This window comes from Eufriesea mexicana, unplaced genomic scaffold (genome assembly GCF_001483705.2).
Source record: "Eufriesea mexicana isolate 0111107269 unplaced genomic scaffold, ASM148370v2 scaffold1030, whole genome shotgun sequence".
In the NCBI taxonomy this organism is placed as follows: domain Eukaryota; kingdom Metazoa; phylum Arthropoda; class Insecta; order Hymenoptera; family Apidae; genus Eufriesea; species Eufriesea mexicana.
The window spans coordinates 1,005,179-1,029,528 of record NW_016909159.1 but is presented as its reverse complement, the minus strand read 5'-3'; the positions used below and the strand labels follow the sequence as shown (position 1 = coordinate 1,029,528).

Here is a 24,350-nt window from a genome sequence, read left to right as displayed (position 1 = left end):
ACATAAAGACATCGATATTAATACGTAGTTGAGTAGATTTTTATGGATTTATATTATTTTATTATTAATAACTGTATAATTATTAACTGTTTATTATTAATACGTAGATATTAATACGTAGTTGAGTAGATTTTTATGGATTTATATTATTTTATTATTAATAACTGTATAATTATTAACTTTCTACCATTAAACATTTTAGTCTTACAATTGGCGCATTGCTAAGTATCTTTTTTATAAATTTATATCTCCATTTATTAATCCTTCACATGCTATGTGTACCTGTACAGAGAGATTAAAAATTAATGTTCTGTCGTTTGATTTTACTTTCATCAATAAGATTGTAAAAATAAATCAATCTAGGATGTAAATAAATTTACAATGATATTTGCAATTTTTTAATTTTTTCGAAAAGGCTTTTTAACTTCTTTGGTTTTAGAAAATTTTGTAGAAGTAGGTATATCGATATCAGTATTTGTAAAAATTAAAATATTCTCAAAGTACAAAGGGTTAATAAATTGTTTATTATAAATACGTTACCAAGTATTTCTTTCTGCTCTATAATGGTTTCCAAAATTTATAATTCTTTCTTCATAATAAATAGTAAGATGATGCCAAGGTAATTTATTAATATCTGGAATTAATATTACCTATTAATATTTTATTTTTAATGTTTAAACAAATTTTTTGTATCCTTAACAACATGAATAAATAGTATTTCTTTCTGGTCTATAGTGGTTTCCAAAATTTATAATTCATTTTCCATAATAAATAGTAAGATGATGCCAAGGTAATTTATTAATATCTGGAACTAATATAACCTATTAATATTTTATTTCTAATGTTTAAACAAATTTTTTGTATCCTTGACAACATAAATAAATAGTATTTCTTTCTGGTCTATAGTGGTTCCCAAAATTTATAATTCATTTTCCATAATAAATAGTAAGATGATGCCAAAGGTAGTTTATTAATATCTGGAACTAATATTACCTATTAATATTTTATTTTTAATGTTTAAACAAATTTTTTGTATCCTTGACAACATGAATAAATAGTTAAACTAAGTTTGTTTATATACATAAAATATTTTAGTCACAATAGTTAATTATTTCTAAGATATTAAAGTTAATATTCGTTGCATTTTAAAATACTGAGCACAACTCTAACTACAGATATAGAATATCACTAGTAAAAGAAACTATATATTCAGATATGATATTATTTACAGTAACATTTTTATAAATTGCGCTATTGGCTTATCTACATATATATTTTAATCTATGCTTCTATGCGATAAGTGAATGATCGAAGATGTTTTCCTCGTGAATATTGTGTTCTATGAATGATGTCATAACTCATGCTCATAACTCATAACTTTTAACACTTAACGATTGGTTAATGCCGAGAATGATTTTCACGTGAGACCACTTGTTTAAGATACTAATAAAATAAGAAGATATGAACACTATAGGAATATATGTATATACGCAAAAAGTCACGAACCACTGAAATTCGTATGACGCAACTGTTGCGTCAGGGGTTGTCAGAGCAGTATAGTATGCATTGTGTCGTGATTGGTTAGTGACTATCTGATGGAACTGAGTATGTTATATTCAACGGTGGTTTTATTCGTGGTAGAAATTTTGATGCTTTGACAAATATATAAACGGAGTACATTTATAATGCATATGTAACGATTTTCAAGTTAAATACAGAAGGTGTATACAAATTCACTATGCATTTAAAATGTTTATTTCTGGCAACAGTAATAAAATAAATAACCATTAGTAAAAATATCGAACAATTTGAATTAAATAATGTACTACGCGCCATTTGCATTTTACATGTTTTTGTTGAAGTACATATTATTTATTAGTACATTATTTATATTAAAATGAAAGCAATTCTACTTTTTGCAAAAATGTTCCCAATTTTACTGGATTATGTTGTTTCATCAATTACTCGCTACGGTTATGTATGAAAAATTTATACATTCAGAAAAAAAAAAATTTGGAAATTTAAGAAGAAGTTTAACGAGGAATATTTTTAACATTTTCGAAAAAATATAGATACTAAAAAAATTAAAACATAATTGAAATTTGTATCACACGAATTCCAAGTATATCTATATGAATATATATTGATAAAAAACTTAATTTTTCGTTAAATTTATTATATTTATGGAAAAGATTAATTTTTATTATAAAATAATAAAAGAATAGTATTATTTTACTATTTTATTAAATTAGTTTGTTAAAGTAATAGTATTTTCTTCATATTATATTTGAATATGATATGTAAGAAAAAACAAATAAATTTTGCAGTTAACAGTATATAATAAGATAATATTCCTATCGATGTACAGATTACGTAGGTTATACAAACGATGATGTTCACGTAAAATACAAAGTAAATCATTTCCTATTCTCTTACATAAATTGTTGTTCGAAGATTGCTTAGGAATGTTTGTTTCGTTTCCTACAGTAAAAATATCGTGAAGGTTATCCATAGTAATATTTTAAAAATGCACGTAACTCGCAATCTAACAGAATATATTTAATCACATATTCAGAGATATTCAGACAAAATTCAGATTGTAGAAAAAATAGACATTCAGAGATTTGTTCATTAAAAATAATACAGTTGAAAATCAATTTCATATAAAATTGTGATTTTGAGAAAGGAAATGTACCTATTATAATATTTTTTATAATTTTATATGAAAAATGCAAGACCGAAAAACAAATTTCACTTTTTATTTAAGAGATACAATCAAATAATTATAAATGTACGTCGATTTGCTGCATACTGAGAAAATTAGTAATCAATAAACAAAACTTTGAATGTACTAAAATATCTGACAAATTTGTATTTTGTTCTTAACGGGAGCAAATATTCGTTTGCTCGCTATTATTATTCGTTGTTACGAAAAAAACCAATATTATATTTAGTATTTCAAACAAATTCATTTCATTCTACTTATCTCACAATTTTCTTTCATCTTGAACATCTTTACCACAGATTGTGTATATTATTCCTCCAATGAAAACACTCCGAACGTATTAATCTAACTTTCTACTTGTATTAAACGCTGTATATTAAAACATTCAAAGATAACCTAACCACTTTACATTCTAACACGAGCTATTTATAAGCACTAACACCAACATTGCCCTTCGTACAAAAGGTGTACCTTCGAATTTATCAACCCGAAGATATCTCCGCTTCTGCTGCTTTTATCGGTGATCCGAAATCGCGATATTATCGATAGGCGAACATTAACGAAATGGAGACGAGCGAAGCGCCTTCGAGAACACCGAATACCGAACTCGTGATCAAAAAGTTTATGCCCTTCCGTGGTACGAACGCGTCGTCTGTGCTAACGAGAAACTACACTTCGGTGGCTGGGATATTTATAAACGCAATCGGTAGTGGGAGAACAACTGGTAACGTGTCATTGGCAGGTCGGGAAAAAGGGAAAGGAGAAAGAAAACAGAGTTAGTAGGGAATACGTGTCAGTGGTATTCGCATGTTTAGTGATGAATTAGTGATTTTCGAGAATATGTATGATCGTGTGATTAGTGAATTCAAGAGCAGCCAAACTGACGAGGCAGTCTGTATTAATTCTATCGTTAAAACGGCATATCGTGGCTCATTTTCGACACATGCTTCTACATGCGAGAGATCCAAAATATCATGACAGGAACAACGGATGTATTGGTGAGTATAGACGAGTGCACCTCTCTGTTTAGCTATTAGTTTTGTCTTTTTACACGCAAACGAATATTGTTTGGAATCCGATTAGGTTATGTTGTCGAGCACGAGGCTGAGCGCGAACGAAAGTCGATCAAATGCGCTTGCGTGTATGCGCTTACGCGCCTGCATATGGCGTATGTGCATTCATATATCTGAAATATCATTGTACAATTATTTTTCATGGATTTACAATTTTTAAATAAGCGATTTCGTAAGTTTCGTAAGTGACGAGTCGTGTTAATGTTGCATCAAGGCTGTTATTGCGTATTTTATTAATTCAACAAATAGCATCTGTTCTGATCAATGTGTTTCGATGTAAATACAACCGAGTTTGATGTATTTGATACTTCGTGATCATATTTCATGAGTGGAAGTGAAAATAAATAATGTACAGTGTAAAATTAATTATTGATATTTTCTTCATTATTTAAAGTTTATTTAAATTATTAGTGTATTAAATTTTTTGGAAAATTTGAATTTTAAATAAGTAATTTAAATAAATAAACTATATTAACGAGTTATATACGTTAAGATATATTCATAAAATATACATTTTTTAATATATTAAATTGATGTATTGAATAATACTAAATTAGCCAAAAGTGAATCGATTGATGATTATTATCATATTGGGTTAGTTAATAAGTACTGGTTCTTATCTATTAAATATAATCAAATATTAATTGAAATTATGCAACCACTCGGTTAGTGGTAAAAAATTATAGATAAAATTTTATCTAATAGAACTTTCTCTATGTTAATCAAAAATTCTACAAATACCAAAATTATTTTTCTGTGAGCAAATTTATTGAATAAAAGTAAGTGGTATAAAAATATATTTATGTTAACAAATTTTAATATTTATATTATAATATAATATACTATTTTCCTAGGAGAATTTTTCTTTTTTGAATTATATTACTTTCTATAAAATTTATTTCTTTTGGAAAAATGCCTAAGTTTTCTGACCAACAATCGGAGACGATATACAAATTTATTTCGTAAATTTCATAAATTTACTATAGGTCATTTTAAAACCAGTAGCATGATTTTAATGATACCAATAGTATTATTTAAACTTAATCAGAACAAATTTTTAGTACAATTTAGTAAAAAATAAATCCAAATAAAGTTCTTAACCGTGTCTCTGCTATAAAACTTTGAGCGTGGGCAAACAAGATGGCGTGTCCTTGACATACGGACAAGCAGTTAATACATTAGTTATCTAACATTAGTCAGTGAAAGACAAGCAAATATGGTCAAGCCCATGACATGCAATTACTCACGACCTAAAATTTCGTAGACAAATCTCTGCATATTTAACACTGCAATAAAAGCTAGTAGATGTGGATGAAGCAGTACTATACGATTACTTGAAACCATGAACGTAAGAGGGCGTAAAAGATCAATCTACAGTTCATATAAAGAAAAATCATTGGTGACCAATCAAGGCACTTGAGTAAAGGATTGTATATCTGATGACATATATACTTCAAGGTATTTCATGCGAGAAATTTGTTAATCAAATTAGCAAATAGTATCAGATTAATTGTTTAAATAAATTAGATGTACTAATACAATTTTTATCCAGAGAGTAGACAGCACTCTATTCACTCAGCCTGGCTTCACCTTGAAATTCATACTTCTAGACTTTCAATGGTATATTCTGATATAACAGTAGGATAAGTTGCAACGGTAATTATAAATAACTTTTTCTGTCGTTGGAGTACTTATATAGGGTGTCTCAGCAACGGTAGTACAACTGAGAAGGGTGTAATTCTATGTGAAAAAACAAATCGAAAATAAAGAATAAAATTTGATGTATTTGATACTTCGTGATCATATTTCATGAGTGGAAGTGAAAATAAATAATGTACAGTGTAAAATTAATTATTGATATTTTCTTCATTATTTAAAGTTTATTTAAATTATTAGTGTATTAAATTTTTTGGAAAATTTGAATTTTAAATAAGTAATTTAAATAAATAAACTATATTAACGAGTTATATACGTTAAGATATATTCATAAAATATACATTTTTTAATATATTAAATTGATGTATTGAATAATACTAAATTAGCCAAAAGTGAATCGATTGATGATTATTATCATATTGGGTTAGTTAATAAGTACTGGTTCTTATCTATTAAATATAATCAAATATCAATTGAAATTATGCAACCACTCGGTTAGTGGTAAAAAATTATAGATAAAATTTTATCTAATAGAACTTTCTCTATGTTAATCAAAAATTCTACAAATACCAAAATTATTTTTCTGTGAGCAAATTTATTGAATAAAAGTAAGTGGTATAAAAATATATTTATGTTAACAAATTTTAATATTTATATTATAATATAATATACTATTTTCCTAGGAGAATTTTTCTTTCGTGAATTATATTACTTTCTATAAAATTTATTTCTTTTGGAAAAATGCCTAAGTTTTCTGACCAACAATCGGAGACGATATACAAATTTATTTCGTAAATTTCATAAATTTACTATAGGTCATTTTAAAACCAGTAGCATGATTTTAATGATACCAATAGTATTATTTAAACTTAATCAGAACAAATTTTTAGTACAATTTAGTAAAAAATAAATCCAAATAAAGTTCTTAACCGTGTCTCTGCTATAAAACTTTGAGCGTGGGCAAACAAGATGGCGTGTCCTTGACATACGGACAAGCAGTTAATACATTAGTTATCTAACATTAGTCAGTGAAAGACAAGCAAATATGGTCAAGCCCATGACATGCAATTACTCACGACCTAAAATTTCGTAGACAAATCTCTGCATATTTAACACTGCAATAAAAGCTAGTAGATGTGGATGAAGCAGTACTATACGATTACTTGAAACCATGAACGTAAGAGGGCGTAAAAGATCAATCTACAGTTCATATAAAGAAAAATCATTGGTGACCAATCAAGGCACTTGAGTAAAGGATTGTATATCTGATGACATATATACTTCAAGGTATTTCATGCGAGAAATTTGTTAATCAAATTAGCAAATAGTATCAGATTAATTGTTTAAATAAATTAGATGTACTAATACAATTTTTATCCAGAGAGTAGACAGCACTCTATTCACTCAGCCTGGCTTCACCTTGAAATTCATACTTCTAGACTTTCAATGGTATATTCTGATATAACAGTAGGATAAGTTGCAACGGTAATTATAAATAACTTTTTCTGTCGTTGGAGTACTTATATAGGGTGTCTCAGCAACGGTAGTACAACTGAGAAGGGTGTAATTCTATGTGAAAAAACAAATCGAAAATAAAGAATAAAATTTTTGGATTCGAAGCTTCGTTGTCAAGAAAATCGATTTTGAATACTCACCGAGTACACGTGCACTTAACTTTGGTATAGATAGGTAGACCATCGATACATTGGTATCGGTGGTACAACTGAGGAGGGGGTGATTCTATGTGAAAAAACAAATCGAAAATAAAGAATAAAATTTTTGGATTCGAAGCTTCGTTGTCGAGAAAATCGACTTTGAATATTCACTGAGTGCGCGTGCACTTAAGCACCAGCATTCTCACAATCAGTGGATATTCAAATTCGATTTTCTTGACAACGAAGCTTCCAATCGAAAAATTTTATTCTTTATTTTCGATTTCTTTTTTCACGTAGAATCACTCACTTGCCGATTTTACTACCGTTGCTGGTACATCTTGTATATGTATTCTACTGTAAGTTCTAAGTTTATATTTATTAATTGTTAACGCCAACGTTTTTGTTTATAATTTTCTTGGAGGAACTGATTGAAAAATACTTTAAGTTGATAAAAGTGAAAAATGTTAAGATATCTAGAATTAGGTTAGGTTAGGTTATGTCTTACATCAGAATTGTAGAAAAAGAGTAACTATTCTTCGTTCAAGGAAACAATACGACTGTCGATTTATTTTTTATAAAAGTGAAAAATGTTAAGATATCTAAATTAAGTTGGGTTAGGTTATGTCTTACATCAGAACTGTAGAAAAAGAGCAACTATTCTTCATTCAAGGAAACAATACGACTGTCGATTTATTTTTTATAAAAGTGAAAAATGTTAGTATATCTAGATTAGGTTAGGTTAGGTTATACGGTTCAAAATCGATTTTGAATATCCACCGAGTACACGTGCACTCAACTTTTGCTAAGATGGATGAACCATCAATATACCAGGATATTGAAATTCGATTTTCTCGATAACGAAGCTTCGAATCCAAAAATTTTATTCTCTATTTTGGATTTGATTTTTCACGCAGAATTACATCCTTGCCGGTTGTACTACCGTTGCTGGGACACCTGGTATACGATTATTCATAATCAATCGACTTCTTGATTCCATCTTGAAAAACATACAGTCTCTTAGAAACGTAAGAAAAATTTCCAAGGTCACAGCGTCGAGATGTGATACGGGTATTTAAAGTAAGATAAAAGACGATATCTATTACTTATGCGATGATCTAATAGTTAAATAGTCAACACTGACCATCAACACTGATCAATTCGGACGTACCGCGCTATAAGCAATGAGGCCCACAATTTTTCCAAGTGCCAATTTGCACTAAGCAAAGTTCTGAGTCCTGACGAATTCCCTGCAAAATGATTAAATAGCATTGAATATTTTTTAATACGTTAGTTGGTACAATTAGTCGTTCATTCAACAAGGTACTAGCCTATATGGGCTATGTTTGTTTTCATACACTCGTTCTTTCGTAATTTCCTTAGTCGATTTCTCAGATGTAATTCGTCTAGATAAACATCCAGACATGGTCTCAGACAGTGGACGCTAAATAAATACTATCGTAGTTGCTTGATGTACCGTTGTGACTAATGGTTAGTCACTGTTAGTCTCTTATATCTTGTATAACATCGTCTTATAGTAAATGGAATCACCTAAACCTTCTGTATTAATTGTTGCATAAATAAATATCTCAGGATGAAAAATTACACTGTTTCGATGAACACATATAATCACGGAACAAATCTTTTTTCAAGGTCCTTTCTGGATCAGAATTTCAAGAACATCGATATTTTTGTAATTGGAATTCTGAGTATTGCAGGATACCAAAAGAAATCGCAAATCGGCTATTGCCAACAAAAACAAATTGTAAACCGATCGATATCTTCTAGAAGCAAATCGAAAAGTTGTTCTATATAACAAAATTAAGTTGCTTGACTCCCCTACGGGAAGGTGAAGCGTAGGTTAAGGAAAGCATAAAAGCGTGGTCCTCGACAACCAAAACAGAGTCCTTAGAAATCGGTTGTGACCAGCACAAGCGTGAGTCGCTTGGTGTTGGAAAGAGAGTTTTAAAAGAGTCCTTGTGTGTTTTCATTTCGTTATCTTGGTGTTCTTTTCCTAAGCTAAATCAGTTTACGAGTTTTGAGTTTGTGTCATCGTGTTCTTGTTCTTTCGATAATTTTCGGTGTCTCAAGACCAGTATTCGCCATCCTACAGTATCTTTTTAATTGTTTTATAAAACATGAAAGAACAAATTCAGCGAGCTTATAAATGACTTTATAAGTGATTTTATTATCGATATTCTGCTTACATGTACTCTATCTAATGAAAATTGACAGGAAATATAAATAGCTGCGCGTGAACGACTCGTGATCAGATCAGGACCGAAACATCAGAGCTGGGCTGAAACTGGTCCAGATATAAGATAGAATATTTCAAGGAAAATTTTGACTGACCTTATATGCAAGGGCTCTGTTTAGAACTTCTAAAAGTCGATTCTCAGCATCGACATTCAGTAACCACTTATCTGCGTTCATCATGTGACCGTTTTGTTCATATTTCGTGCGAATTGTCGTTGAATGGAGTATAGTACTAGTCAGGTATATATTAGCATAGTTATTAAGGGGTTATAGTGCAAAGAAATAGTAGCCAGTGGAAACGGTGGAAATACTGTATAGATGTTGATTAAACGGGCGAACGGTTAGAACTGGCCTATCTGTTTAGGGCTACGCAGGTCAAAAGACGTCTCCAGAAAACTGGAGACAAAAGACAGGCGCTGACAAAAGACAAAACGTAGAGAAAGAGATCGTCCGGACATCGTTAGAATGTAGAGTTTATTTTAGTATTTAATTTTACTACAATAATAGTTATAGTGTTGGTCAACAGAGGGACCTAGGTTCTAGGGGAAGTCCCTAGTGTCTACGAACTGTGCACGTGCAGTATCATGAGTTTTGGGTATGTCTGTCGTTACTGAGTGTAGAGTTTATTTTAGTGTTTAGTTTTACTGCAATAATAGTTATACTGTTAGTCAACAGGGGGACCTAGGTTCTAGGGGAAGTCCCTAGTGTCTACGAATTGTGCACGTGCAGTATCATGAGTTTTGGGTATGTCTGTCGTTACTGAATGTAGAGTTTATTTTAATATTTAATTTCACTATAACAACAGTTATAGTGTTGGTCAACAGAGGGACCTAAGTTCGAGTCCTAAAGTCCCTAGTGTCTACGAACTGTTCACGTGCAGTATCATGGGTTTTGGGTATGCCTGTCGTTACTGAAAGTGCGTATGCTAGGTCTCAGCGATCATTATTGCAAATTATTATTATTGTAAAATTATCTTTCCATGTCTATACAGATTTTCTTAAGCTCTAACTCATGATCGGATGGTATTATGTGGCATACAATATTATTTGCCATACTTTCGTATTTCTGAAAAATAACTTTGGCATCTTTGTTTTAAGCTCTACAATGTGTTTCAATTAATCATACATCATATAGTGATCATACATCAATTGATCATACAGTGTTTAATTCTTTGTTCCTTTTTTCTGTTTGCTCTTTTGATAGATTTGTTAGTTCATCATTATATCGTATTTTATTCTTCAGTATTATCTCCATCTCTTGAAACACATAATGCAAATATGATTTTCTACTTGATTTACTATTTATTAGTCATTTACTAATGATCTACTATTTACAAAATCGATCAAAATGTATCCAAAATATTCTCGACGTTGCTAAGAAAATAGTTCGAAATAAAACTCTTAGATTCAATAAAACAATTATTATAGTTATGTTTTTTTTTTTTAGATCGATGTTTTCTTCTAGTTTTTTATGTCTTCTAAAGGAAATATACATTTCCATCAACGCAATAAGAATGAGTAACGAAATATAATTTATGATAGTTCATGTATGATTTCTTAGAGTGACTCCTTTATAAGTTAAACTTTGCCTTACGTTTGAAAGGTAAATCAGTAGGACATGTTCAGTGCTTATCAAGTGGATAGATTAATTTTTATGATATATATACAGAAGCTTATTTATATTTGCATCATACTTGACAATAATTTTTACGACATTATAACATTGTAACTTTATTTTTGAACTTTAACATATATATTTTTCTGTACTATATATTATTTCTATTATGTCTATATTCCTATATAGGTGTCACATATTTGTATGTTCAATCAAGAGAATTTTCTTCGTGAAATTTTACAAAATTAGCATCTAACATGGTAGATAATAATAACTTGAATTAGATACTGTGTATGTGAGTAAATGGATAAACTGATAAAAATATTTATTGAACACAATAACAGCACTACGTAAAATATAATTAAATCACGTAAAACAAATTCGCTTTTAACTGCGTTATAATCTCTTGAGGACCTCTCACACATAACGTCTATTTGTAATGACTGTCATTCACCTAATGATTGTTTTTCGCGACTCTCTATCATACTCGTCACACACACATTCTTCCACACAAACATTCCTCACACTCATACCACACATTCTATGACAACCACTACCACAGTGTAGAGATGAGAAGGGTACTAGTAGAATACCAATACTTTGATTGGTCAAAATGTAATAGCATCTTTTATTAGACTTTCCATAATCCATTGACATAGATATAAGGCACACGAATTTTCACTATTAGCAGAAAGTGTCCATGTATAAATAGGATCTCATAGTCTCGTAAAACATATATAGCATGACAAAGAGAATGAACAGGACACGTGGAGACAGTGAAATAGAGCGATAACAGCAATACAGAACATTGACATAAATATAGAATTAGTGTTAGCCATTAATATAAGATAAAAATTGCAACAACTTGACTTATCTTAGTCCTGTGATAACGTATGTCGACAAGTACCTAAAAGTTTACCCCGTGCCGTTGCTCTAGCCATTTTCTTATCTCTCTACAACGGACCTAGATCACAGTGTTTAACTTGCTTCATTAAACAATCTAAAAATAATTATTTTACATAACATTGATTATTGTTTCATAAATAATGTATTCCAGTTGATCGTATGCTTTTTATTTGGATAATTCAATGATAAATCATTAAATTAATGATTTAATAATAAATTATTAAATTAATTAATAAACAATAGCAATTAAATAATAAATTGAGTTATTATTTGGGGAAGTAAGGTTTATTTGTTGATGGAAATTTGGAATAAATATTGAACAATAAGCATAATAATAATAATATACACATTGTACATTGTAGATTAAAAATCTAGTTACTCTCATCAAATTCAAATAACGAGTAATTTATTTTATGAAATAACAAATAAATTTTGTGGATTAAATATCTCACGAAATATTTGTATTAGCTCAAAGGCAGATTATTTCTCAAATATCTTCGAAAAATATTTAAAAATGCGAAAATTTGAAAATTTCCTGAAACACCTAAATCTGCTGTACAGTTGGTTACTCGTTGACTTATTATTATAGTAAAACAAGTCACATTATTTATAATGAAAAGATAACTATAATCTAAAATTTATTTGTAAAATATTCGTAATTCGAAACAACAATTTTTCAAAATCGTTGACAAAAATTTTAGATATTTTAGAATTTCCATAAAAATATTTTAGATTTCTATTAAATCGTTTTATTAAAATTTTCATTATTTTCAAAATAAAGAGGCTATCAAATTTTTCTTCCAATATTGTCAAGATGGGAAGAAAATTTATTAATACTTTTTAATAGCGTTATTTTCCAAAATGAACCGATAAGCATTTTATTGTACGTAATAATATAAAATTTCGTTACGTATCATAATCCATAACTGATATTCGCGATGAAGTTCACGAAGACTTGATTAATCAATACTTCTGATCAGCAAGGTCTTCATCTTGAATGAAGGCCAACTTTTCAGCAACTGTGTTCGTAAGAGTATTAAGGAACATCGATAATTAAACAATTTTATTCTTTTATAATTAATAATCTAGTACTGTCAATATCTATTGATACTGATATTCATATTCGTACAAATTATAATTTAAATGAGAAACAAATTAATTAAAATAAAAATTAAATTTAAAAAACAAGTTAAATTAAATTATTAAATTAAATTATAATTAATATTAAAACAAATTATAATTTAGAAACTATTGTATATTCTTCACAAAATTTCCAATTTTCCTAATTTTATCATCTTTGTTTTAGTTGTATAGTGCGTTAATTATGGTCGTTATTAAGAGCTGAACAGACCAAGTACGAGAGTGTTTTTATACGTAAGTAATACCATAATACTCCAAATAAGTTGCCAGCATTGAAGCATATATAGGTATACAAAGTGTCTATGTATCCTAGTAATACCGAACTTATGTAAAGGAGAAACATCTTTAGTAGAATTAGTATTGTTTCGACAGCTGGGACGAAAAGATCTGTTATCGCGTCTAAGACCGAGTTTTGGTTTCTGTGATACAATAGTTATTTTGTTAAAATTGGTGAAATAGTAATCATTTTTGAAAATTCCATCAACTTTTAAAACGTGTGCCTTTTAACAAAAATTATAACATAATAAATTATCTACAAATTGTATATGTGTGTATTATAGTGTGTGCTTCCTAAGTTTCTTTAATTACGAGTTAATTACTAGTTAACTACGAGTTAATTACGAGTTGTTGAAGTGGGAAATTAGTACGACCAAGAGCCCTGAATTGACTAATTTGGATAAGTTGTGCAAATTAAAATCATACTACAAATATAAATATTCCACTTGCAAGTATTCACCACTTCTGTTGAAGTTTATTTTCGTGAGTCTACATGAAATAAAACATGTATTTTTGCGATCGATGGTAAGTAGTTCGCTGAATTATACAAGTATTTTATGAGTGACCGACTGTAGATGGAAGATCGTGAAATTAAAATATTAAAGTAATAACAATTTTGAGAAAAAGAAAATATTGAAATGTTTAAAATATATACGTTTACATGATATAATAGAATAAAATAATTTTTTAAAATATTTATAGAATTGAGATATAAATTTTTAGTAAAAATGAGAAACAATTAAATCGTTAAATTGTCTTTGTAGCTTCAAGTTTCATATGTTCTAAAACGTAATTTATTTCATCTTTGTATTCATTATTTTTGTTTACATTCGTGACAAACCTTACGTTGTTTACGTAGGAATTTACCTAGGGATTTTAAACACGGGAAGAGCTTTCAGGTTTACTAGGATATTAATTTGGTAATAATATGGTAATAATTACTTGATCATTAATAAAATTTGAAAAAATATTTAAAAAAGTTTTTGAACGTAATTTTTCTATTGTATTTTTCTTATTGTTTCTATAATGTTTCTATAATACATGGAGTAAAATTTAGAGAAATTGAATTAATTTAAAGTAAAATTTGGTTAAAGTTAAAAATATTTAGATTAAAATTTAGAAAAATTAAAATAATATTGTATTTTTCTTATTGTTTCTATAATGTTTCTATAATACATGGAGTAAAATTTAGAGAAATTAAATTAATTTAAAGTAAAATTTGGTTAAAGTTAAAAAAATTTAGATTAAAATTTAGAGAAATCAAAAATGAAAAAATAATTTAGAGTAAAATTCGGTTAAAATTTAAAAAATTTGGATAAATTAAAATAATTTTGTGCAAAATTTTCACTCACCGCCATAAGTGACCATGAACAAATTAAAGCACTGTGCGTCTACGAAGAAAATTCCTGATTTTAGTTTCTTGGCGACTTATGCTGACGTAGCAGTAGAACATGTTACATCTGCATATCTTTTATCTCATGTTAACGTACTCTTAATCGCTGCCATGAATTCTAGTTGCCGGCGTCGTGAATTCATGTCATCCCAAATTCTATTTTTGATTGCCATTAACACGATTTCAGAGATTCCAAAAATAAGTTGATTCGAGGTAAAGTCACTAAAGTAAACATTTACCAAATCTTCCATCTTTCTTACAAAATGTATGGCCAGATACCCTAACTTCTCAAAATATCTAACGCATACTATAATCTACGCATTATTAGGCATCACGAATTCGATAATTTATTAGAAGCCAAAATCAGAAATTAAGGGATCAGAGAATCAAACTTTACATCGCCTGATGCAGGTCTGGGGAACATGGTTGCACTATTCCCATCATTAACACTACTTGGTAGCCAGATTGGTAAGCCCTGACAGAGAACGAACCAACTACTACCAATTATTAACTGAACATTTACTTCTTGGGATAAAAAGTATCCTGACTTTTTGTACAGCATTATTTATTTATTTATAGTTAATTATAGCAGTAATTATAGCAGTGCCCGTTTAATTGTCACGATGTAGAGATACACTAATGCACGAAGGTATTCGAACGAAACGCTCATGTTTGCTACGTTCAACAACTGAAATAGATATATATGTTGAATTAAAATATTTGAAATGATACGTGGTACGTGTGATAAGAAGAAAATTCCAAAATTATGCGACCGAAATTAGAAAATGATTAAAGGATATACATATATGATATTTACGATAAACGTTTATTGGAGATATTGACCGCGGTGGCGCTAGTGTGTTTAATGCAAAATCGCATTAATACTAGAACTACCGATCTTTAATGGGTACCTAACTATAACGTGCACAGATTATAGTAATTTCAGTGGTACGATGAATACGAGTGAATATATTGATTACAGTTCTTTCTTAATATGAGTTGATACCAATTTTATTCTTAAAGCAGGTGTATGTGTTCGGTGATTGCAAAAAGGAAAATTCTGGGACCAGTCATTTTGACTGGGTTGGTAGTTCTAGTGTTAATCTACCAGTTCCCCATCATTGCTTTATTGTGTCTTGTGTCTTGATTGTTAGCATGAAACATAAATGTGTACCTACTCTGCAAACTAGTATACAGGGTGTTCTCGAATAACGTATAGAAGCAACCAGATGAGTCCTTATGAAAATGTATGAAAAATAAAATGTTTTCGTTTTCGAAGTAATCAAGCTTGAAAATTCGCTTCGTGTTAGCTCTTCTTACGACTAAAGCACGATTCATCCATCATCCTATAGTGTCCACCATGCTTGCAAACAGTGTTTCAAGACTTTTGTATGCTTCTCGAATCGTCAGTACTCCGTGGACTCGAAAATAAAGCAGAAAGTGAACAAAATTTTGTTCTTCTTATTTTTATAATTTCATAGGGATTCATCACCAGGTTGCTTGTACATGTTACTCGGGGACACTCTGTATAAACCAGCGTCACGTCGTATAATTGGTACTCTAATCACATTACATTATTGGCCAGTTACACTCCAATTTTTCACCCACTCTGTATACAGACTTGCAATTAGACATAGAATCGAATAGTGGGGGCGATTCGTTGAAAGGAAATAGACATCGTGTGGTTCACGAGCCACTAGTTCCACAGACCTAGCTCAACGTACAAGATTTTAGTGTACAAGACTCCTGTCTTTTGTTTATTTCGAATCAAGACGTTTTTCAGCAGCCAAATTGTCTAACAGGTCCGTGCTGCTCTGTCTGCTCATCCTCTCGTAGACGCATAGTACTTAACTGTAACAATGTTTATGTGAATGTATCAACGAGAAACTCAGATAAGCAACAATAGTAACCTAGAAATAACCCAGGTGGCGTTTGAGGAATACAAAACTTCGAATAATGGACGAAGAAAGAAAACTCAACTGATGTTCCGACGTCAGCAGCTGATGTCTAGCAGTGGTCTACCGATTTTTCGCCAGTTTTTCAATGTTATGTGAAAAACGACACTCTCTCTGCCACTTTCTCAAACGCTTCGAGCGAAAATGAAGAAGGAAAGTCGACTATCGGGCATTGGAAATGATCATGACGCGAGTTTTTAGGAAAACTAGAGTAATATGCAGGCAGATGGTTCATTGGCTGGCCAGGTTATTGGACCCTGGTACTCATAAACTGAAACAATCGGTAAGAGTTACTTTACCAATAATAATGCAAAGAGAAGGAGAAAAGAGTAATTAATATAATGTACACTGTATATATGTACTTTAACTTATAATAAATGAGGTATGCACGTTGAACTTGAATCTCCAAATAATATTGTATCTAACATAAAATCCAAATCTTGAGAATGTATGAGCAAAATTGTGAAAAGATCTAATTCAATTTGATAATTGAGGTTAAAAATTGAAAGCATATGTGTTGTTTGTGTGGATACATACACATGTACATACATAGGGTGGGACATATAATATGTTAATATAAACTGTTTATTCTGTAATTATTGGAGATATCAACGTGACTTTCTTTTAAATTATGCGACTAAAGGAGGCTAATTATTTAGTATAATTACTTCTTGTGTTCTAAAATTCTATATATATGATAATTATAGTAATTATAGTTATAATATAAATTATAATTGAAATAAAGCAGGTATTGTGTATTATAGATAGATCTATTGTAGATAGATTATAACATAATATAAATACTATAATTAATTATAGTACCTATCTCAAATCTTCATATTCGAATGCCAAAGATAGTCCAACTAAACATTAACAAATTAATGCAAAAATAATTTACACCCTCGAATACTTATATCATTCTAGAATTTTAAATAAAAATTTATGTGTCATACTTCTGCTTATAATTTTCCACTCAAATTGTACGAAATTGATGCCCTCGCACCATCCTTTCGTCGTTGTTATTGACAACTCAAGGTAGATTCATTTGATCGACCCAAATAACTAGGCTACTATATCTATATCACATATAAAACTGACAGGAAGTACAAACAACTGCACGTAAACGACGCGTAATCAAAATAGGAGTGAAAGGCGTTGGAAAACAAGAAGCTGGACTCTCATGGCAGCCATTTTGCGTGCAACATGGCTGACATGGTTTGCAGCCACTCAATTGCAGTCGTTTTGCTTATATTTCCTGTCTTCTCTCGTTGAACAGTGTACAGTAACAAGATCTAATTGACATTCTAATTGACATTGTCAATCACGTTAGTACTACGCAGCGTGGTCTCGTAGTTCTGAGTTAATATCGATAGATGTCACTACATCAGGCCGCCATATGCAATTGACGGTACGTTCGAACACTACTGCAGCGCCATTTCGATTCTACCGCAGCGCCATCTCGTTCTTACTAGTACTTAACATGACTAGTACTTAAGTTTACACAATCTTTGGTTAACCTGGATATTTTGCTGTAAATGGTACTATCAATGAAGAGATTAAATAAGTTACCTTCACTTTTTAGGTTAAAACTTACATTTATTATAGAGAAAGGAAAATGGTTTATTAATTTCTTCCTTTTCTTTATTTCGCAGATAGACACAGGCAAAGAGTCTGACGTAACCAACGTGGTGTCGTCTTACAGTGCATCATCTGAGGGCAAACAACACGAGAACAAAAGGACACAATGGCGGCAGTGGCTAGCATGTATTTCCGGTTTGTCTCCTACTTTTTAATTTACATTGGCAATTGTTAAAAATTCTTCACTTTGAGAAACTTCGAAATTTACAATATTACATTCTTTTTGATAATCATTGATTGATATTTGTCATGAAATATGAACAAATTTTACAATGTATAATCTCATAGTACATACTATTAATACTTTAATACTCAAGATACTCAAATTATAGTATTGTAAAATTTTCATTTAGACGGTTATATGCTAATATAAACGCTGATATGCTATGTACTTAGTATATAGTCGTTGTTATGGTTAGGTAAGTGTGAGTACTGTGCGTTGCAGAGAAGAAGTCCGCTGTTTCGGCACAGGTATACAAGGAGTGTATAACATACTTGCTCGTAATTTCCACTCTTCTATGACACTACCAAAACCTCTACCTTCAAGTTCGGCAACGTTGTACGTTAACATAGGCGTAAGATATCTGTAAAATTCCTATACTCGAATGATACATTACAAGCTTGCGAATATGCGAGCAATACTGCACGAGTAAAACAGGATTATTTTCACTTATACTTCACAAATATCGAACACATATTTAATACGTGTACGAAATATAAGTATAGTTAAATAAAATTCGGAAATGAACATTCATCGGAAGAATCCGAAGTTAATGTTTTAGTGATAAATATAGCGCGTTCGAGAAAAGAAGGCACAGTGTTCTCACATTCTCACGCCTGATTAACTCTGCTGACACTTACATGATCACAGGCAGTGACTGCTATTGGCCGAAGATGACGACGAAGGTCATCGGTCACCGTTTTCATGATCGGCATCAGCCGTGGGGATATAAACACGCTGTGTCTTCTTTCCTCGAACGCGCAGTATATCTTTTCGTTCGCCTTCTTTGTCACACGGTGCTATATGATCAGGTTAATACGAAGCGCGGTTACTCTACTTCTGCGATGGTGTTAAAATGGGTTGGTGATGATTGGGTCCTACGTATTGCTCAGCGGACTTCTTGTCTGCAACGCACAGTATCAGTATTTGTAACTAATATCTATTAATTAAAGCAAATCTCACTGCACATAATTACAAACTTGGCATAATCATTCCTAATGTCTTGCTTCCTCACATCGCATTGCTGGAAATCCAAGTTCTTGTAATTTTTTAAACATGCAGTGCTTGACGATACTATATATGATAGTATCATTGAACGTGATGATATATTCGACAAAGTATATTTCCGTAAATCAGTCAATATTACTGCATGTTGGTTTAAACAGCTGGCTAGTTTACACTCTGAAATGAAAGCTGCAATAATTAATTTAGTTTGATTACGACGTGTTTGTCAGAGTTGGTTAGCCTTGTGACTCAGGTTACAGCTTTAAATCATTCAGCAACTGTTTCAAAAGTTTGAATATTTGTAGTATCATTCGCACCAACTGTACATACAGTTTAATACCAGTTTAACAAGCTAGTAGATGTTCCTTGAATCAAGTTGATCGGCTATTTCAGTCTCAGATTTTCCAGGGATACGTTCTGGTTACCCAACTGCCCACGCGGAGTCCTAAAGCTATGTTTACATGAGACGATTGTCGTTCAGTCAAACGATTGACCAAATGATAATTCATCAAAATTTCATTTTTTTTTTCTTTTTTTGAGAAATATATTTTTTCATGAGCTCGTTTATTTTTAGACACAGGCATTTTATCGACCATGATAAACAGATCCTAGTTATAGCAAACCATAAATAGTCATCCTGTCTGTGGTTTTGGTTAGATGCTTTACTTCCTTATAACTAGCAATTTTTATCTTTCTCAACTTTCTGTGTAAAAATTAGAGATATAATATAAGTATTTACATATATAGTAAATTTCTTAGTGATGCAATTTTATGAGATTAAAACATTTTATTGATAACTCCTCCCATGGAGATGAAATTAGGCCCATCGCACTTGGGCCCCTTCATATATTTCCTAAATTGTACGTAGTTGTAGAGAATTTTGCTAATATGGTAGAAATTAAAGCCAACCCTAAAAAACTGTAAAGAAAAAAGTCATCCAAAATTGGGCCCTTTTTAATATACTTCATGGACAGGTCCATTTTTCAAAATCGGGAAAGACCCAGTTAACCTAGAACTTGATCAAAAATTTTATCAGATATTCAACGAAAAAGGAACTAATTTCGAGTCTACATCGTACGGCCCTGAACGACGTTGGAATTCCTGTATCGAGCATCAAAACACGTAAACTGCAATGTCTAACCAATTTTACCACCTCGTTATATCTCTTACACTTACACTAATTTTACATCAGGAATTAAGATATACTACAATGTGATACCTTTCTTTGTTTTAGCAACCCTGTCCATGGTGGCAGTGGGCACAGTTTATGGATGGACGACGACTTCTCTCTCTCGATTGACATCCGGGGACAGCGATATGCCACTAAAATTAACGGACGACGAAGTTTCATGGATCGTTTCCTTGACAGTGATTGGTTCCATGATCGGCCCATTTCTAGGTGCCTGTTTGTCCGACCGGTTCGGTCGCAAACGCTGCCTTCTGTTATCCAGCGGGTTCTACGTTGTGGGCTGGCTCATCGTGTTATTCGCGAGCACCGTAGTGGCGCTGTATATCGCTCGAGTAGTCCTCGGTATAGGCGTAGGTATTTCCTACACCACGAATCCCATGTATGTCTCTGAAGTGGCTGATATCAACATTAGAGGCGCCTTAGGTACTTTAATAGCGGTCAACGTATTTACTGGATCATTATTGACCTGTAGCATAGGTCCTTGGGTATCTTACAAAGTACTCGCGTCGATTCTTCTTGCGATACCCATCTTATTCACGGCGTCGTTTGTCTGGTTTCCCGAAAGTCCATATTTCTTGGTGGCGAGAGGACGCAAAACCGAAGCCAGCAAGTCACTGGCATTTTTCAAAGGCATTCGTGACCCCAACGAAGTGAAAAAGGAGCTTTCTTTAATCATACGAGGGCTGTCCAGGAATGACTCACATAAGTCTCACGTATCGTCAAGTCCAAGTCAAAGCATGGAGATAATTAAGCACAGCTGGTTGGCCAAACTGAGAATGTTGTTATTGCCAAATAATGCGAGAGCACTGTGCATCGTGGTTGGATTAATCGCAGCCCAACAATTGAGTGGGAACTTCAGCACTATGCAGTACATGGAGGTGTTGTTTAAAAAGGCAGCAGTCGGTATTGATTCAAACTTGGCAACTATCTTAGTTTTGGTACACGACGAATCCCATGTATGTCTCTGAAGTGGCTGATATCAACATTAGAGGCGCCTTAGGTACTTTAATAGCGGTCAACGTATTTACTGGATCATTATTGACCTGTAGCATAGGTCCTTGGGTATCTTACAAAGTACTCGCGTCGATTCTTCTTGCGATACCCATCTTATTCACGGCGTCGTTTGTCTGGTTTCCCGAAAGTCCATATTTCTTGGTGGCGAGAGGACGCAAAACCGAAGCCAGCAAGTCACTGGCATTTTTCAAAGGCATTCGTGACCCCAACGAAGTGAAAAAGGAGCTTTCTTTAATCATACGAGGGCTGTCCAGGAATGACTCACATAAGTCTCACGTATCGTCAAGTCCAAGTCAAAGCATGGAGATAATTAAGCACAGCTGGTTGGCCAAACTGAGAATGTTGTTATTGCCAAATAATGCGAGAGCACTGTGCATCGTGGTTGGATTAATCGCAGCCCAACAATTGAGTGGGAACTTCAGCACTATGCAGTACATGGAGGTGTTGTTTAAAAAGGCAGCAGTCGGTATTGATTCAAACTTGGCAACTATCTTAGTTTTGGCTGTTGGTCTCATATCCGGCAGTCTGGCCACTGCAACGGTAGAAGGAGCAGGAAGGCGACCACTTTTGATGATTTCTACGTTTGGATCGTGCTTTACTTTACTCATTTTGGCCATTTACCTTATGCTCGATAATAGAGGGATTGACGTTACCGTGGTTAATATTCTACCAGTTATCGACGTGATTGTATTCCAGGTAGCGTATCAGATAGGCCTAGGCACGTTACCTAACGCTCTCATTGGCGAATTATTCCCGACAGAAGTGAAAGGTGTCGCTGGTGCCATCGTTACGATTTTTGACGGTGTACTTGGTTTCATCGTGTCGAAACTGTATCAGGTTATTGGCGACAGTCTTGGGGCTTATACGGTTTACTATTACTTCTCGGCATCTTGTTTCTTGGCGTTTTTAATGGTACTCGTATTTGTACCGGAAACAAAAGGCAGGACAAACCGCGAAATTCAAATGCTTCTAGCTGGTGAGAAACGAAATAGCTCGAACGAAGAAACCAGAAACAATGAAAATAATTTTGTATGACACGAGGGTTTGCACCGTAAATATGAAACACGGTGCCCACCTTCATGGAACTTGATATTTCTTGTTGAAGATATTATAGATGTTATTTTAACGACATGGATCTCTAATTTTGCCAACACACTTAATTTTTATAGAAGTATAATTTTACCAGTTTATATGTGTAGTTACAGAAAGGTTTCTTACAAAGGCCATAGTCACTTATCGATATATGTATATTGTAAATTCATATGTACCGAGCATAAAAAAATAAATATTTTTGGATTAAATATTTTCTTTGTTTCATTACTAATAAGACTGATTTAAATTTAGTTTAATTCATTTTATTTCAAACCAGTTTAGAGTTTTACTTCGTTCAACACTTCTTGAAGAAATTATCTGTGCGGAAGTTACGCTCGTAGAATTTTTTTATCGAGTCACAGTGAACATATATACATGTACTTGAGGAATATAATAATTAAAAATTCTACTTGGTGACTTTGTACTAACTGTGTATATACATATACGAATTTTCCTAACCACATATCCTTGTATAAATATGTACATTTTCCCCATCTCCCTAGTTTTCACACATTGTACACTCATTTTATAAATATATGCAATCATGGACATTTAAAACCTTGGTTATTTTCGTTCATTATCCTAAATTCCATTCTTCTTCATTTTTCTAAATTTTATCATTTCTATGTATTAGTTGCACATTTGTCAAATCGACTAATCGACTCACAAAACAAAAACTATTTTAAATATAAAATATTAAAGGTTAATCGTGTTTTTTAATTTTGAAAAATTTTTTTAAATGCAGTAGGATGGAATTAATTCAACTCAACAGTAATCATAAACAATATAGTATACATAGATTGATATATAATTATTAGGCATCAAAGTAATATAAATAAAGTCAGAAAATTATTTAATGACATATATCAGGGATTGCTTTTATATAGTTTTTTGTATAATTTTTATATAATTTTGTAGATGACTCACGTTTATGAGATTTTTTAAATTTCTTTGATATTTGTGTCTATTTTTTAATATTTTTTTATACCTTATTCTTTTATCTCCAAATCCATGGAAAAAATTATTAGAAAATGTTATTATCGAAAACACTACTGTATTTTAAATTGCCTTTTTTATTTTATTGATTATTTAAGTTCGTCACAAATTTTATGTCTCGTTGCAAATCAATCATTTTACGACTTTTTATGTATTCACCGTGCGAAAGAGTTCCAGATGTATAGTATAATACCTATTATATATAATAATTATTATAATAATATTATTTTTTATTATTTATTATCATTTATTATAATTAATGTCTATTGTTATTTATTAATTATTATAATAATATTGGTTTTTATTACACTAATCAAGTGATAAAAAATATGTAATTACATAACCTCGATTGACATTCTGTGTGCTATGATAAAAATTATGTTGCTACCTGTTCCATGCATATAATGTTTGTTCATGACAGTATAACAAAGCATTGGTTCGCAAACTTTATGTAACACATTTTTCCTTGGCCTCTAGATTTAGTTCTCGCGATTTCATGGGAAAATCCCGGGGCTCTTTACACATATATGTGCGTGCATGTTATGGGAAA

The 24,350-nt window shown here is 31.5% G+C and overlaps 1 protein-coding gene across 1 annotated transcript; it reads left to right on the top strand.

The window, feature by feature from the left end:
- The first annotated feature begins 13,761 nt into the window (after nt 1-13,761).
- LOC108547460 (facilitated trehalose transporter Tret1) lies at nt 13,762-22,979 on the top strand. Its single transcript, XM_017899991.1, has 5 exons — nt 13,762-13,823; nt 16,617-16,929; nt 18,299-18,419; nt 20,744-21,636; nt 22,214-22,979. Exons 2-5 carry the CDS (start codon nt 16,825-16,827, stop codon nt 22,745-22,747), a joined length of 1,653 nt encoding a protein of 550 aa, XP_017755480.1. The 5' UTR covers nt 13,762-13,823; nt 16,617-16,824; the 3' UTR covers nt 22,748-22,979.
- Nucleotides 22,980-24,350: the final 1,371 nt, after the last annotated feature.